The 16,653-nt window shown below is 39.2% G+C and overlaps 1 protein-coding gene across 7 annotated transcripts in view; it reads right to left on the bottom strand.

Moving 5' to 3' along the window:
• Nucleotides 1-1,743: 1,743 nt before the first annotated feature.
• HIPK3 (homeodomain interacting protein kinase 3) overlaps nt 1,744-16,653 on the bottom strand; it is a 68,208-nt gene continuing 53,298 nt past the window's right edge. For 6 of the 7 annotated variants that reach the window (XM_082284008.1, XM_082284009.1, XM_082284010.1 and 3 more), the window contains exons 7-16: nt 15,736-15,907; nt 15,226-15,349; nt 12,829-12,950; nt 12,542-12,666; nt 12,272-12,433; nt 11,058-11,354; nt 10,074-10,214; nt 7,798-8,033; nt 7,391-7,518; nt 1,744-5,765 (exon numbers count right to left, since the gene is read on the bottom strand). In XM_082284008.1, the coding sequence (XP_082140134.1) occupies nt 5,286-5,765; nt 7,391-7,518; nt 7,798-8,033; nt 10,074-10,214; nt 11,058-11,354; nt 12,272-12,433; nt 12,542-12,666; nt 12,829-12,950; nt 15,226-15,349; nt 15,736-15,907 (1,987 nt within the window). In that variant the 3' untranslated portion in view covers nt 1,744-5,285. The remainder of the gene's footprint in view (nt 5,766-7,390; nt 7,519-7,797; nt 8,034-10,073; nt 10,215-11,057; nt 11,355-12,271; nt 12,434-12,541; nt 12,667-12,828; nt 12,951-15,225; nt 15,350-15,735; nt 15,908-16,653) is intronic. The other variant, XM_082284013.1, reaches the window with a different exon arrangement.

Raw genomic sequence — 16,653 nt, 5'->3', positions numbered from 1 at the left:
AAAGGCAGGAAGATATAATTAACATTAATCAACGTCAAACCTTATCCACGAGTTAAAAAACCTTCCTGCACAGCAGGACATCACGTCAGCCATTTCAGTCACAGTGTGGGAAGAGGCAGGAGGGGCTACAGCCTTCCTCTGGTGTTCCCAGAGCTCGGCACTGCTCCAGACACCACCTGCTGAACATTACAGGCCTATAAGGAAGCTACAGCTCTCTAGTGGGGAGCAGCACTATTCACAACCCTCCCAAACTTCCACTCATGCTGCGTCGGTCCATTACAGGAGCTGAACTCACAGCATCCATGAGCTGCAGTGATGGATGTGACTCCACCATGATCACAAGGACTGCTCTGTGACTTGTACCAAACAATAGCTTCTCTGTTGCCTCCCAGAGACTGATCATCTCACCAGCTGAAAACCAAGGCTAATTCATTGAGAAAACACAGCATCACCCTGAACCCCTTTGTCCCACTGCAGATCTGTGGCACGTGACAGCCCCATTGATCTGGAAACTCTTCCTTGAATGAATCTGCCATCTTAACTGCAGTACAAACCTGTCCTTTGCATTTAGTGACAGGGAAAGTACCAAATTTTAAACCAGTGTTAAGTCATCCTAAAGACAGTTAAAGAGGAAGATGACTTATACATAATTGCCTGTCCTGGTCCACTCCTTCCACAGGATGGGAAAAAACGTAAGGGGACAGTTGGACATCATTACTAGTAGAAAGCAAGAACAGAAAGGACTTCACAGGCAGAGTATTCCCTCTGAAAGTCTCAGGCTGCTTTTCCTTGTTAGATGTTGTCAGAAATGAGAGTGTGAAATACACCATGCCAGTGGTCCTATTTGCCATGGGAAAAGTGGGATTTAGATACCTACATGCGTTTCAAAGTCGACAATACACGAGGCTAACTGTAAAGAAGGGAAAGGAAGCAGCTTTCAAAGCAACAGGTGTCCACAGAATTCGGACAGAGGTGTTTACACATCACCTGAGGCACAGAGCTGCAGGAAAAGCTTTGCAGACAGTGACCAACTTGCACTAAAGAGTGAGTGCTGTGACAGATCGGCATCAGCAGCGCCGTGTATTTAGCAAATTAAAGCTTTCTGACAATTCTGAAATATTTTGGTATCAAAAACATACTGCACTGTCATTTCAGTCTTTTACATTTCATTTCTGACTGCCCTTAAATGCAATGGTAGGCACAGAAACCATCCCCCCCACAAGCACACGTGTGTGCCCAACCACCCCTTCATGCAGCTTCCAAACCACCAGATTTCAGCAAGCACTGCAACCCCACGGCAGAGTGAGCACATTTGGCTGAAAACAGCACTGCCAAATGTGCCTTCCATGGATGTCTGGTCCATATCAGCTGGCCATCTGGAGCCACTGACCATGTGGGGCCATCTGTGGCAGCAGGAGCACCTTCCTGCTGACTGGGCAGCAGTTGCCACCGGCTTGGCACAAACCTCAGCAGCAGCAAGGTGTCTGCTGGTACTTGGGCCACATAACCTTCCTCTACGGTTGTAAAACTGGGACATCCAGAACAAAGAACCTTCAAGGTGTGGCTGCACTAAAGACAGCCCCTCAAGACCCTCTGAAGCAAGCCTTGAAAGCTAATAAAATTTTAAATTTCAGAAAGAGGCATAGTCAAATGATTACATCAGAATTTTAGAGCCCTCTCAGTCAATTTTCATAATCTTTGCCTTCATGTAACACAGCAAAAAACAAAAGCCACCAGAAGTCGTCTGCTGCAATATATATTTTAATTCAAAGTGAATCTTGACAGTAATACACCATAAATTCTTATTTTGACACTCACCAAAATAGTCACCTGGAAAACCCGCTTTTTGTGACAAAGTACAGAAGGCTTGGTCACATTTAAATCACTGAGAACTAGAAAGAAATACTATCGCAAACTGTAAGAGACATTACATCCATAAAAAATTTTCCCAGTCCTCATATTGTAATATTGCACAGTGCAATTGCTACATGGCAAACTAGTGTAGCAGAGAAATCCAAAGCAAAAAAAAGCCACAAGTCTACAAATTGTTAAACAGTAACAGTTCAACCTTATAATCAAGTCTCTATCACTGGGTGTTTCTAGAACAAGTCTTCCTACAGCTTGCAGTGTGATTTAACTTTTACTTAACACAAACCACGTTAATTAGCAGTAAAAACAGAAGATTTAAAAATTAAAACCAAAAAAAAAAAAAAAAGAGTTAATACAGTAGCATATTTGACCAATAAAACACCCTGAAGTTAAAAACTGAACACAAGAAATTCATATAAAACCTTGCAAATTAAAGTAATATGCAGATATGCAATTCTGTAGTCATGCAGTGTTTTATTTAAAAAAGGCATTAAAACGGTATCATGTAAAAATGCTTCTCAGAGGATGACTTTTTTCACAGAAAAGGCCCTTGCCCTGAAAGCTTTTATTTCTGCAGATGGGCCCCAGACACTTGCAGTGACAAGAGTCCATTCTCTCAGAGTATATTGCAGGAGGAGGGGGGAAAGTCACCTGGTGTATTGAATTTAAGCTGTGGCAGGATCCCAAATATTTCATTCTTTGAAATGCAGACATTTCTAAGATTACAATACATAGAAAGAGCAGCAGATCTAATTTGGGGCGCATTTACAGCAACCTTTTCCTGCATGCAGCAGGATACTGTGGTGATATACAGAGAACCGTGTCAATTTAACAAGCACATCAGCTCCAAACCTTAAGCACAGTAAAAAGAAAGTACAGAAAATACATCAGACACATGATGATCCCCGTGGCCCCAGGAAAAAAAAATGCAGTATTTTGTTGTTGTTGTTGTTACCACGATACAAAATCGATGTGCTCCGCTTGCATTGGTGGTTCTTGGTGTGTCCATTGCCTGCAATGGAGTGAGCACCAAAAAAAAGGGCGCTTCCCAACACGAGGGAGTGAACAGAAAACTGCCTGCTGGACCACACAGCACAAGTTTGAAGTGGTAGAAGTGGACATCCAATTTGACTCCCTATGTTTAGGCTTCACATGTGTTGGTAAGATTTCAAATTCATCAGGATACTCCTAGTTGCTAATGTATACTTTATATACACACACACTCGTACAAAATGCATAGAGTTGATTACTAAAAACATTGAAACTTTTGGGAAAAGTTAGGTTTCTTAATTTTCAGTATGATTAAAAATGTACTGCTGGTATTTTCTTTTTTTTTATGATCTAATACTGTTGTATTTTAGTTATTACTTAAAAAATAAATCAAATGTAGGCACATTTATTTCATTCAGACATTCATTAAATAAAACACTGCTTGTGTTAGTGGAGTAAAGAAAAAGATTACCAGTTATTAGCTTATTGACAGAGTTAAACTCAAATGCTTTGCACTCTTATTCCAGTCAACATTGCAAGGATTGTATTCCAGATTTTGTTTTAAAAAAAGTTAAGTCAAGCCTGCAAGATGCAGCTTCTTAAGTGTCTACACAATGCCAATATGAAAACATAAAAAAATTAAGTTACATTAATACATCCACTTATATGCAGTGATGAGCTCAAAGTTAATGGAGATAAAATACTGATGCAAATAACACACCCCAAAAAAACATATGCAATCATCTTCCATCATTTACAGTATAGTAGTTACGACACTTCAAACATGAAAACAAAATAGAAATTTAAAAAAAAAAAAAACCAAACCCAAAACCCAGCTTCTATTTCATGTAATTAGACTTGTACAGAAATTAGAAGGCTAAGAAAGAACTAGTTATCACCTAATTTCACAGCTATCTGAAGTGGCAATCATTATATAGCAGCTTATCTATGATACATTCAAGATAAATGATACAATTTATTACTTGCCCATAAGCTAAAACACAGCCTCAGCTTAACACCTTCCGTAAATCCCATCTCTACACTACAGTATACTTGAGGTCTATGAAAAAGTAGCTACCTTTTATAGGAAATGGATGATTAAGTCTTTGGTGCTGCAAAAGCAACTTCATTTGAACAAAACAAAAAACAAAAAGACACACTTCCTAAGGGAAAAAAAAAAATTAATGCAAAAAGCATGTAATTTACGTCCCTGACGGAATGTATTAAATAAGCAAACACCCACAACAGGCGAAAACAAATACTATCATGTAAAAAGACTAAAATCTCTCCCATGCATAAATGAAAGATTGCACACAAAGAACTCACATCTTTTTCAAGCTTCAATAGTAAATATTCTGCTACTAGTTATTAAATACTGCATGGTTTGCTCAAGCTAAGATGAAACCACATCATGGATCAATGAGCACTTGGCTTCTCCTTTCATTAGCTAGTCAGTCATGCCTACCTCACCTCTAAACATTTTATTATATCCAATTAGACAAACACTTTTAAAATAAACTACTTAGGTTGTATTGCAGTTCCATTTACCAGTATGAAATACTGTCTTGTGTGTCACTACTCAATAGCTACTGAATCAACTTTCCTTAAGCACTACTAAAGTCCTGTCTTGAAGCTAGATCATTCTGGGGGGAAAAAAAAGACAGCAAAATTCAGCTACGGCAAAATGTGCTGCCTTCTCAATAAGGAAAATACACCCAATACTAAAATCATACCACACAAAACCCAAAATGAGCATTACGCTATCAAAAAATCAGCAGATCTGAACTTTTAAGTGCTGCAGTCCTCAACATTTATATATAAGTAATAACATTAACAACCTCAAATATTTAAGGCACTATGTGTGGGAACAGTTTACAATGCAGCTGAGATTATTAGGACAACAACATTTAAGAGCAATGTTTAGGCCTTTTCTTTGCCCATGCAAAAGACACATGCAATGTGAAGAACAACAGCTCAACTCTTAGGTAAGTGACTCAACATTTAAACACCAAGATACGCAATACAAACAAGTTACTTCTACACTGTACTGCTGACACATGTGCATCTGTTGCTCTAGTTCTGTACACTGAATGGCTTCCCAAATGTAGACGTGTCTTGCACTAGTTAGAAGGCAATTTTATAAAAAATAGCAGGAGCAAAACCAGATTTCTGCTCCCATAAGTCACCTGTCTAAAGTTACTATATAAGAAGATAACATGACCAAAGACAAGTTATACCAAATGTGCAAAACACATTAAAAGTGAGTTTTTTTAAAGCTCAGAGTTGTTTAAATTGCACCCAAGTCTACATGATTCAAAAAAATAATTTTCCTGTTGTGCCATGGCTAATATTTAATAAATACCATGTTTCTTCTCAAACCAAACTTCTGTATCATCGAGCTTCCTCAACATACTGTGTCTGAGTCCTCACATGAATGGGTACTGGCTGAGTTTTGTCGGACTCAGTGGAAATCCCGTGTAAGCAGCAGGCGACGCTGCGATGTACGAATGGGGCGGGAAAACGGGTTTGTACTGAGTCTGGTGGATGGTGGGGGAAGGCAGGAGGCGGGGGTTAATGCCGACTGGAACTTGGTGCACGATCCCACTGGGGTGAGTCAGGTTGTAGGTCGGGTGCTGTAACAAAGGTCTTGAGGTACAGGGCGAGGCGAGGAGGTGGGCGACGGGCGCGGCGGTGCTGAGCGGCGCCGACGGCGCGTACGGGAGGATGGCGGGCTGCCCGCCCAGGTGGGAGCTCCCCGAGAGGTGCGCGGGCACCGGGCCGTGGCTGGGGCTGCCCTGGGGCAGGGAGAACGCGGGGCCAGCCACCGTGGCCGGGAGGAAAGCCTGCTGCCTCCGCGGAGCGTAGTTCCCGTTCCACTCCTGCGGCCCCGAGCCGAAGTGCTGAACCTGGCCACACACACAGAAACGGGCAGGGCTTAGTCATCCCGAGCACCAAGAGAGTGGGAAAAATGGAGTAATGCACTAAAACTAGTCAACTTAAAATTGGGAGAAATAGAGAGACGGGAATTATTAAATGCTTCAACGGAACAAAAAAGATGTATTAGCTATTTAGGTAGCAGCACAGACAATAAGAGATGGAAAACGGAACACAAATTATTTTAATGCTCTTGCAAAGGAAAAAAAAAGAAAAAGGATAAAATGCCATGCTGGGCTGTTTTAACAGAAATACCATGTATCACATGAGCAAGGTGCTTATTCCACTCTACTCAGCACTGGCTTGGCATCAATTGGAAGTGCTGCATTCAGTTTGGGCACCATAATGAGGCACAAAGAGGACAAATAGGAGAGAAATTTTAGAGGAGAGCAGAAAAAATAATAAACGGATTGAAAATATCTGAGACAACTAGGCAAACAGAAGTCTAGGGCTATGATCACAGGAGGATGTGGCAATCATTAACAGTCACAAAGAGAAAAGACTAAAAATCAATTACTCCCATTAAATGATGCAGACTTCAAACTACATAGGGCATCTACCAAAGAAGGAAGGATCAGCATCAATTTTGGTAATGAAAATAATGTTCTACACTTTCTGCCAAGAGGCTGAGGAGCTGCAGACATTGAAGAGATTAAAAATTAATACATGCTGATCATATTAAGGTTTGCTTAGAATTAATTAAACCAATCCTTTTGCATAATCATGCAGAAGGGGAGACTGTGTCACCCACCCAAATGTTTCTTTCAATCTAAACTATTCAAGTCATTATTGCTAAATCCTCTTATCTACACATAGCATGCTTTCATTTAGCATTTAACTTACAATATTCACAGTCTCTCTGCAAGACTTACACAAACAGGTACTGCTCTCACATTAATGTACCTCCAGCTATCTAACCGAAAGCTCAATGCAGCTACAGCTCCAAGTTAACTAATGAAAAGGGGCTTAAACTTGATGTCATGTGTCAACTTCAGTTCTCAGCCACAGTAGACACATTTACTGTGTTGTTGGGCAATGATAAAAGTAACTTTAAAATTAGCTTTGGGTATCTTCTAACACTGGATGGAACCACAATCACAACTCCATCTTCCATCCAGCTTCATTACCTGGCAACAAAGGTAAGAAATAGTTGGGTTTGCTAAGCTCTATCTCATCTCTGGGTACTCAAAAGATTTTCATGCACACTACTGACAAAACAACACTGAGATACAGCTGCAGATTTTAACTGCACACTATGAGTATTTCAGCATTTGGATGCAGGAAAAATAAATGCTAACATTATTTTCCTTTCTGTCTCGTGCTTTGATATTGTGCAAGCATTGACAATTTTCCCGGTGTGGCTTTTCTATTATTTTTTAAATAGAGTCAGCTGTTTTAAGAAAATGACCCAAAAAGAAAGATACTTATGACTTGCCCAGTAAGTTGAAATCCATTTTTCAAGATTTGAACACTTCTTTAATCAAGCTGCTGAAAACCTGCAGCTGCCACTGACAGCAGCTGAAACTGCAAGCATTCGGTTTGGAACTCAACTTCTCCAACTCCACCTTTGGAGTTTGTTAGATGCAATTGCACATACCTGACTGAAGTTTCCATGTTGCTGATGGAATGCTGATGTCAGTTTTTGCTGACGATTTCCTACAACAGAAGACTGGTTTATTCTTCCCAGGACAGACCGACCCTTTTTCAGTGGCTGGCACACAGCATCTTCCAAGACAGAAATAAACAATGTTATGCTCTTATTGTCACTATTCTCTTCTGACAAAAGTTAGACAAGATTTCATTTGCTTAAGCATACAGGGAGAAATAATAATACAATATACTAATTAAAGTAAAACCATAGCACTATTTAGAAGTGGTTACTACAGATTAGCAGTTGTACGAGTAGGTCAAAATCTTCATACATATATTAAATAAATACATTGAATAAATACTAAAACTTCTATTCTTACCTACTGGCATAGAAAAACACCTGAACTAACTTACCTGTATTCACCATCTGTTCCTCAAGGTGTAACCTGTTTTCAAGTCTCATGGGTGGTACCACTACTGTGCAAACAGTTGATTTGGTTTCAGGGTTAACGGAGGCTCTTGCTTCCTTATTTTTATTGTTATTGTCTACAAAGCCGTTTTCCACAAAGGGGCTGTCATGTCCTGAGGAGTCTGAGCTTGGGGAACCATCCACTGTATCACATCCACTCTCCTGCTCGTCATCTGACATACTGTCAAAAAACAAAAGCATTGCAATGAAACAAAGATATTTGCATGACAGAGGTACATTTTCTTAAATTAACACATAAAATTTATGGAAGTGAAATTACTCAAAGGTGGATAAAAATGATACACTTTAATAAGACAAGCACATGTATTCAAACTCACCCCACCCATAAATTGCAAGGCTCGGAGAAAGGAGATAACTCCTTTATATCAAAAACTGATGGAATACATGCTTAACTTAAAGCATACAAGACACAGCAGTGGATTAACTAATGCCTAAACACACAGTCAAGTCCTTTAGTGGTTCTACAGCTAATGTAACATGTCCTTATTGCATGTTGTTTAAAATAAGACAATATAAATGAAACCATTTATGAAAATTAACTTTTTGTGAATAGTGCTTTGATACTATGAGGGCCAGCACAAAAGTCTGAAGATTTAGCCAACAGAATCAGGTAATTCTGAGTAGGTTTTCAAGTAACAAGTAGTGATAATGTGATAACTACTGAGCAATTAATTGTACTTCTATATTATTAACCTGTGATTCAAGTTACTAATTATATGACTTAATATAAGTAGAGTGCTACTGAAACCAGAGCCCAACACATTCCTCTGCTGTTGACAAAAAGTTGAACTACAAAGGGGAATTAAATTACAGGTCAGTTCCTTGTAATTCAAAGAAAATACCATAAAATCAAGCAGGTCTTTATAAAAACTTATCTGAAGTTTTGAATGTTTTGATATTAAAGAATATCAAAGGACTGACAATGTTAACTACCAAGCAGTAAGACTACCTGATGCCTTCCAGTATAAGACACATCCTGCTATCTAAATCTTTACTAAAATTTAATTATTTGAATGAAAATTCTTCAAACGCTTCTCATTATTTTCTTCTTTTACAGTCAGATATGGCAAAAGCTTAAAAAACAGGACCAGGGAAATACACCTGGATTAGTCCATCTATTTAACTCTGGCAACTTTTTATTTTAATATCTTCAAAGTCACAGAAACGGCACGAATTTGTCCGGGTTTATCTTCTACATCAAGTCACACTAAAAAATGACAGACCTCTCCATGTACTGCATTACTGCACTCTTGTTGCTGGATGTAACAGTTGTGTCTGCAGAATGAGCTGGATACGTCCAGTAACCACACAGAAAACTAATCCACCAAAAAATCTGTGTGATGGATTAATCCTGAACAGTGCAGAGAACAACCACCAACTGCCTCCCTCAGTGCATCCAGTGTCCAGCACTGCAGAGGATTGTTCACCACAGATGTCAGGCTCTACAGAATTCCAAATGGATGTCACAGCTGTCCATGCACAAGTCTTTTTTTTATTCTTTTTTTTCTTGAGGGAAGAGGATTGTGTTTATATAAAGATTTATATACACAAATTATCCATTAAAAGCATCCTTAATTCAGGCTGACCAAAGTTTAAAACATGTAAAACTGTCTGTACAGACTCGAAGTTCACCTCCTTATCAATACATGCTCTGATAGAATCTTTAAGTATTTTAAAAAAACTTTTTTGCACAATGAAACTGCTGAAGGCTCAAGCTAGACATGAGGCAGTGAAGATAAAGACATTTAAAAGCTGTTCACGTTCACCTAAGTGAGCCTTACTTTTGGTAGAAGAAAAAAGGCATCAATGTCATTAAAGATTACAAGATACACAATGGGAGAACCATTAAAAAATTTGTGGTGACCAAATCTGTCACATCCTACTTTGGCCTATTTAATCTTGAAACTCTAGAAGACTTCTTATTCTAAAGGAAGTTGCAAGCAATGTGTTTATATTTTCTGTGTAAACACCATTCATTCAGTACTCTGAAAGCTTCCACTGCAGCAAGACAGGTCTGCTAGGAATGAGAACAGAGCAGTCTATGCTGTGCAACTAACTTAAAGCCAGTAAATTAATTTTTAAATAGATCATTTGCCCTCACCAGATGGCAACATAGCAAAACTTGTGCATTTTTTAGTACAAACTGAGTCTGCTGTATACTAAGATCTCTCTTTTTGTTGAAAGGAGCCTGACTTTTCACCTGTTGGATCTCTTGCAAGGAGAGGGACTGGACTGCTCAGAGGAGCTGGTGCTGAGCGTGCTGTCGGGGCTGCTGAGGGAGCACACGCGGTCGATGTTCAGGGTGTTCTGGCAGGCTTCACACTCCAGGCTCCCTTTACACCTGCACACAGCAACACAGTCAGCAAACACACCATCTCTCATTCACCACTCAAATGAGTGCAATTGTGGAATCAAAAAGGGTCCAATATTAGAAAAGGCCCCTTAAATGTAAATTAATATCCAATTCCTTGCTTCTTTTACAAGCAAACCAGACTTGAAATCTTTTCAGTATTCTTCTAAAATTCTAGATTAAACAAGCATTTCTGGAAACCTACTAAATGGATAATCTTTTTACTGAATCAATACTAAAACAAGTAGATTAAAATATTTTACTACAGCAGTTGAGAGCCCTGAAACCTTTGACAAAGCTTAGATTTAAAACACAAGTTCTTCTAGTTCAGAATCATTACAAGTAAAGATGAAGTCAAACAAACATTAAACTTTTAAGCCTTGCATGCTTCTGTGATGGCTCTGTGAAAGAAAACTCCACTGGGGGACAATACCCAGCATCTGCTTTTGCACCCAAAGGTTCACCTTTTCACACTGTTAGAGAAGTATTTTCTACCCATACGTATGTAATAGTATCTACTGGATGCTACTGCTAGAGTGGTCACATTGAGTACACATGGCAAGAAGATTGATCTTGAACAATAGATATGGTATGACATTGTTATGAAAAAACTAAAAAAACTATGGTTTGAAAAGGCGTAACACACAGATTAATGAGGGAGACTTCTGACAGTGTCATTCCCCTTCAAATAACAGAGTGCTACAAAGTTAACTTCCTCCTGAAATTGGATTAGAAGCTCGTTGTTTGTCCATTTTTAACTCAGATTCATTAGCTGCAGTAGCTGTGCTAAGACGGCTGTATTAAAGTTTAACAAAAATAAAGGCAGATTCTCACTCCCTCAGTGAGTGTGTCTGTGCCACATCGTCCTCATCGGTGTCACTGCTGATGGTGATGACGCTGACGGCGGGGCTGGGGGAGCTGGCCAGGAACAGGGCCTGCCGCGGGGTGCTGGGGACAGAGGGGTCAGGGGCCAGCCTGACCGAGGCCTCACAGCAGCTGCTCTCCTGTCCTTCAGAGTTTAGATTGTCCTGTGCTTCTATACAACTTATTCTCTTGACAGCCTTCAGGTTGAGTATCTTTGGAGATATAAAGGCTGAATTTTGGATATTGGTGTTTTGTAACATGTTGCTCCTGCGAAGGAAACACATCATTTGGCATTTAGTGAATCTCTGCCAAGAGATCTGGAAACTGTACTGTTTTCAACAAAACTAAAGCAGGCAATGTAGGCTAAGCCACCAATTTAGAAAAACACAGAACAGTAAACACAGGCAAAAATGCTTGGCATGGATGGTTTCAGACATTAATGAGAAAGTTACCAAGTATGTAATATCAAAGACCACAACACTGAATACAGTATACTGAAAATCACACTTTCTTATAAAGGAAAAAAGAAATAAAAATCCCATTGGGGTGAAAAACAAACAAACAAAATCCAGCCAGATTTCATGCAAAGATTCTCCTTGAAAACAAAGGCTGGTAGCCTCCAGATGAACCCCTTGCTTAATAAAGGACTGCTGACACTGCCAGCATTAACCCATACCTCCCCCCTTATGGAGCATCCCACACCTTTGCCACTACTTTGCATGGCAATGGGGCATATTTTCTTCAGCCAGCAGCTGAAGTATCTTTGGCTCCCAAGGAAAGACGACTGCAAGGCACACTGCAACCCTGTTATACAGTCTCTCTTTATTTTCAGTTGTCTAAACCAGATATATCCTCCCTCATGTTAACTTAGGAATATCTCGTAAGAGCTACCTGAATATATTCTTACACCTTTCCAAAGCCTGTAAAGACAACCTTCCACCACGACAGGCACATACTAATCAAAAAGAATTAAAACCTTTTACTATTGCAAGTATTTTTCCATCTAATCTATAACCAAGTAACATTGAAAACATGAGGAGAAAGGACCCATTTTCCTAAAAGACTGTCTAAGAGCAACTGTCTCCAACAAAGATGCCACTTCTACAGGTTGTTCCCTTGCCCACAAAACAGCAATGACAGGTACACTGTCTCTCAATGTTCTGTCTTAGAAATATCCTACCGACCTGTTCTGGCACAGTTTGTTCCTCTTGGTAGCTGCAGGCTGAGGCCAAACAACGTGTGCAATGCCCACACTAATTGGCTGAGGGGCAGACAAGGTTATCTGATGTGTTAAAAGAGGCTGTGGTATCATTGAGCTGTAGTGGGTGCCCTGGGTAATCATCTTCCTGAGGAAAAGGAAAGGCAGGTTTATATTGCAAGTCATTTGCACCAGCACCCGTAGTCCTTGTTAAATCCCAGCCACTGAGGTGTTGCACAAAAGCAGGTGGACTCACCCCCAGTCTCCAAGCCTCTGTGGGCCAGCCACAGGATCAGAGGCCAGAGATGTGGCTGGAGCTGCCACTGGCGCTACCTGCTGCCATGCAGGAACCAGGATCTGCTGCGTCTGATTCGACCACGTCTGCTGGGAAGCACAGGCGGTTTTATGGCACAAGCAAATCACTGAAGTTACACTCGCTGCTTGTAGTTCAGCACAGACCACAAGAGGGACTGCAACAGAACTCTACTTTTAAAAACATTTACTAACTAAATAAGTAAGAGTTTTGCTTTAAAGTAAGCCAACCTGAGAAAGGATTCCTGCTCGAATCTGTAGTGGCTGAATTGCGTGGGCTTGGGTCACCAGTGGAACTGCATTATCCACCCTCAGGGAGAAACTGGTGGGTTTGCTGTGGTTTGTAGGAATTCCTGTCAGGGGAAAAAAACATATGCCCAAGCTTTAGGCAAACAGCAGTCTTGCATATATTTTCTCAGCAAACATAGGAGACAATCCTAAAACATTTCACCATTTTTTGAAATATGTTTATGATCTAATTCCATAGTTTAGACTTTCAAGACAAACAAATTAACACCTAAAAGATTTTTGTGCCATAACTTATCTGAATAAATATTTGAGCTGTAATTTCCAAGAAGAACTGCCAGTAGCTACTAGTTGGAAACAGACTACTAGAAAGAGGAATTTCTTTGGCAGAAAGTTCTGCAGAGCTAAGCATTTACTCTTTATCACAAACTTCATTAAAAGAATTTGAAAGGAAGCAGATAAAAGTAAGCAGAACTGAATTTCAAAGCTTCTCAGAATGGACTCCTCCACATCTCATGCTCTGTATTTCCAGCAGGCTGAAACCCATTCCTCTTAGCTTTTATAGCTGGCAATGCCACATGTGTAATGTCCCTCTTTGCTACCATCTCTTTTGTGGGAAACAATGTAAAATCTTCTGTGTACCTCATCAAATATTTGTAGTAGAATCCATAATCCTATTCCTCTCTTCATCAAAATAATGCAAACCATAGCACTGCTCACAAGAGCATAGTACAAAAAAGATGCATCTCATGCCCTGTATAGATTTCATTATTGTCACAGGAAACTAGCACACGTATAGCAATGCTGCAAAGTTTATCACAATAACCTTTTTTCACATAATAATGTAAAACTACAATGAAAGTGGAATTTTTTTTTTTAACAGACATTGCAACAGAATAGCCATGCTTGCAGAAAATACTGTCTGGGAAAAAATATCCCTGATCTAATTTTCTAACTGCACTTCATGCCTTGTGCTTCAGTCAAAGATTAAGCAAGGGGTGTTCACAGGTAACTACTAAAGAATTACTACACTAAAGTTTGTAAGTGTTTTGGTTGAGTCTTTTTTTAATCTTTACAGTACAGGATGAAAGAAAGTTTTCATCTGATGTAATTCTCTCATGTCATAACATAATACCAAGTTATAACCAGGCACTTCAAAGCTTTTCATTTTGAAATGCACTTGACTGATATTTTTCCCCACAGCCATCTAGAAGAGCAACATCTTAGCTCTGACAGAAGTAGAGAGTTTTAGCACTTCACATATTCCACAGAGCAGCCAAGCTGGGAAACTTTGAAGCAGTGCCAGATACCATTAAGATCCCCTTTTCATCTGTGCCAGCAACTCATCACCTATGTGATGAAAACAACATATCCTCTTCACTTCAGCTGTAGCAGAATTTATATTTGGAAAGTTATCATCATATTAAGAATACAGTATACAAATCACAGATAAAGTGTCTGCCTGTACTGTTTCCTTTTCTATAAATCACTTTATTCATCTGGGACTAATGAAAACAATAGAGTTTTTTAATTATGGAGTATGGCATTGTGTAAAGAACATATACAATTTAAATAATTAAGTGCTCAGAAGGAAATCTGTGTGAAGCAGCTTTATATGACACTGCCTGGTGAATAGTCAGACCTTTCTTGAGTTTCTGAAACTCAGGGTAGATGCAGCTGCCACAAATAACATTACTGATAAAGTGTGCCGTATCTGCCTTTATCTATAGAGATTAAGATTTCCTGGGGTTTAAGTTTAGGCTGAACGTTCTTGGTTTGTTTCTTTTCAGAGTGCATCTAGTGTGATTCCTGAAACTTTAAAACACAGAGGGAGAACTGAGGTCATTCTTAAAAAAAGCTACTTCCTATAAACTCCATAACTTTCAGACCTGATCTCAACATGAAGCTGAACATAACCAAGACAAATAAATTCCATCTTTGGAACGAAGACTATAATCAAGCTAAGTTAATAAGCAAACAATATAAACTACCTTCCCATTTCCATAAATGAATATTCTAGGATAAGACATTGATATTCCCTCCATCTTTCCTGTTTCCTCTCAAATTTTATTTCAGAATACCCTCCTTGCTTCACCTTTCACATTTTGTTCCTCAATTTTATCCAAGATATAAATTTGTATGTGTGCGTGTAGTATATGAAGATGGCCTCTGGATTGCTCAAATAATTTTTTGCAGATGCTGATTTGCTGTTTCTTTCAGGAAGGTGCAATGTATCTGCATCTGACTCACATGCTGATTTTTAATTACATAATTGTTTTAAATATAAACCCTAAGTGGATATAATGGAAAACTCAAATATTGCTATCAGACGGGCAGTAACACTCATATTTTAGGAATTGTGACAATTGCAGATAAATATACCTTGAATAGCTGGAGGACATATAATCAATGCTTGTTGGAAAACATCACTGCAACCAAACTGAGCAGTTCCTGCCTGCAGTGGTATCCCTTGGTGCAAAACTGAGTGGGCAGATGCAGTTAATGCCTATGGGAAGAGATTGAACACAGGCAACGTTATCATAATGCTGAATCTACATCTCTCACACACCTGTCCCACCACTTCATACAGTAAACAACTAAAACAACTTAGAAAAATTAACATTTCAAATCCATTTCACATGAAGCCATCACATTCGGCCATTGGAGGGCACCAGACTACAGCACTGGCAATCCCAGCTCGTAACTTAATTTGAAACACATTCTAAATGATTTGTTTAAAAAAACATTAGGAAAAAACGAGAGTAAAAGACAGAAGATTTTGCCACTTAACAGATATAATTTTTTCAATTACAAATTCATTAGAAAAACTGCATTAACTGAACTTACAGTTAAAACCAAACAAAATGAAACAAAACCAAGAGAAACACACACCATTGTTTTTACCTGACTCCTCACTGGACCAATTTTGGTAAAGCTTGCAGTCAGGTTGGCTGCACTGCCTGAGGCAACTGATCTCATAAGTGATGTTTTATTGCGATTGCTTAAGTCATACAGGTTTGATCGGCATTTGCAAATATCCATGATATGAAAGCAGGACTTCACTCTATCAGAACCAGAAAATAAGTTGCTTTAATCACCATTTCATAGCATTACAGGTAAAAAACAATTCTCCAAAACAAGGCCAAAAAAAAAGTAATTCAAAGCCCACATTTCCCGGTTTCACAGAATGGGATCATCCACACAGGTAGAGAAACAGAAACACTGCTGTTACTATGGTCACGTCAAGCCTCTGTGATGCATATTTTAAATTCAACAAAAATACTGCTGTTTCCATCTCCTTCCATCTAACACCATTTTTGAACAGCTGTGTACAAAGAGGAAAGATAGGAAACCAAACAGATGGAAAGCTTGCTCTTTCAGTGAAATGCTTGCAACTTCAGGAAATCCACAGTGAAACACTCAACTCCAGGACTGCAAGAAAACTTTCAATATATTCCACATTAATCAGTACATGAAAGGAAGTATCCAAGATGTTAACCTCAAGAGGAAATGCCTGCCCTAGCCCTCAATGACTGATAGGAACTAGGACTGCTCATGCTTCCAAAAATCACGCCCAAGTTTCTGCAGTGTTGGAATTTTAACAATCATGTCTAAACCCAACTTAGAAATCTATTGCTCTGTTACTTTCAGAGAAAAACATAATTATTCAACCAGTTTCCTTGACCCAGTAGATGTATCTAATACCGCAAGCACTTGAAAGAATTTTCTAAGACACTGCAAAAATGATGAAAGATTTTTTTCTCTCTGACAGAAGAAACAACACTATTATACAAATGAATTGCAACAACA

Source organism: Coloeus monedula (genome assembly GCF_965178545.1).
Source record: "Coloeus monedula genome assembly, chromosome: 6".
Classification (NCBI taxonomy): domain Eukaryota; kingdom Metazoa; phylum Chordata; class Aves; order Passeriformes; family Corvidae; genus Coloeus; species Coloeus monedula.
Note: the sequence above shows the minus strand (reverse complement) of the source record. Positions and strands in the feature narration are given on the sequence as shown.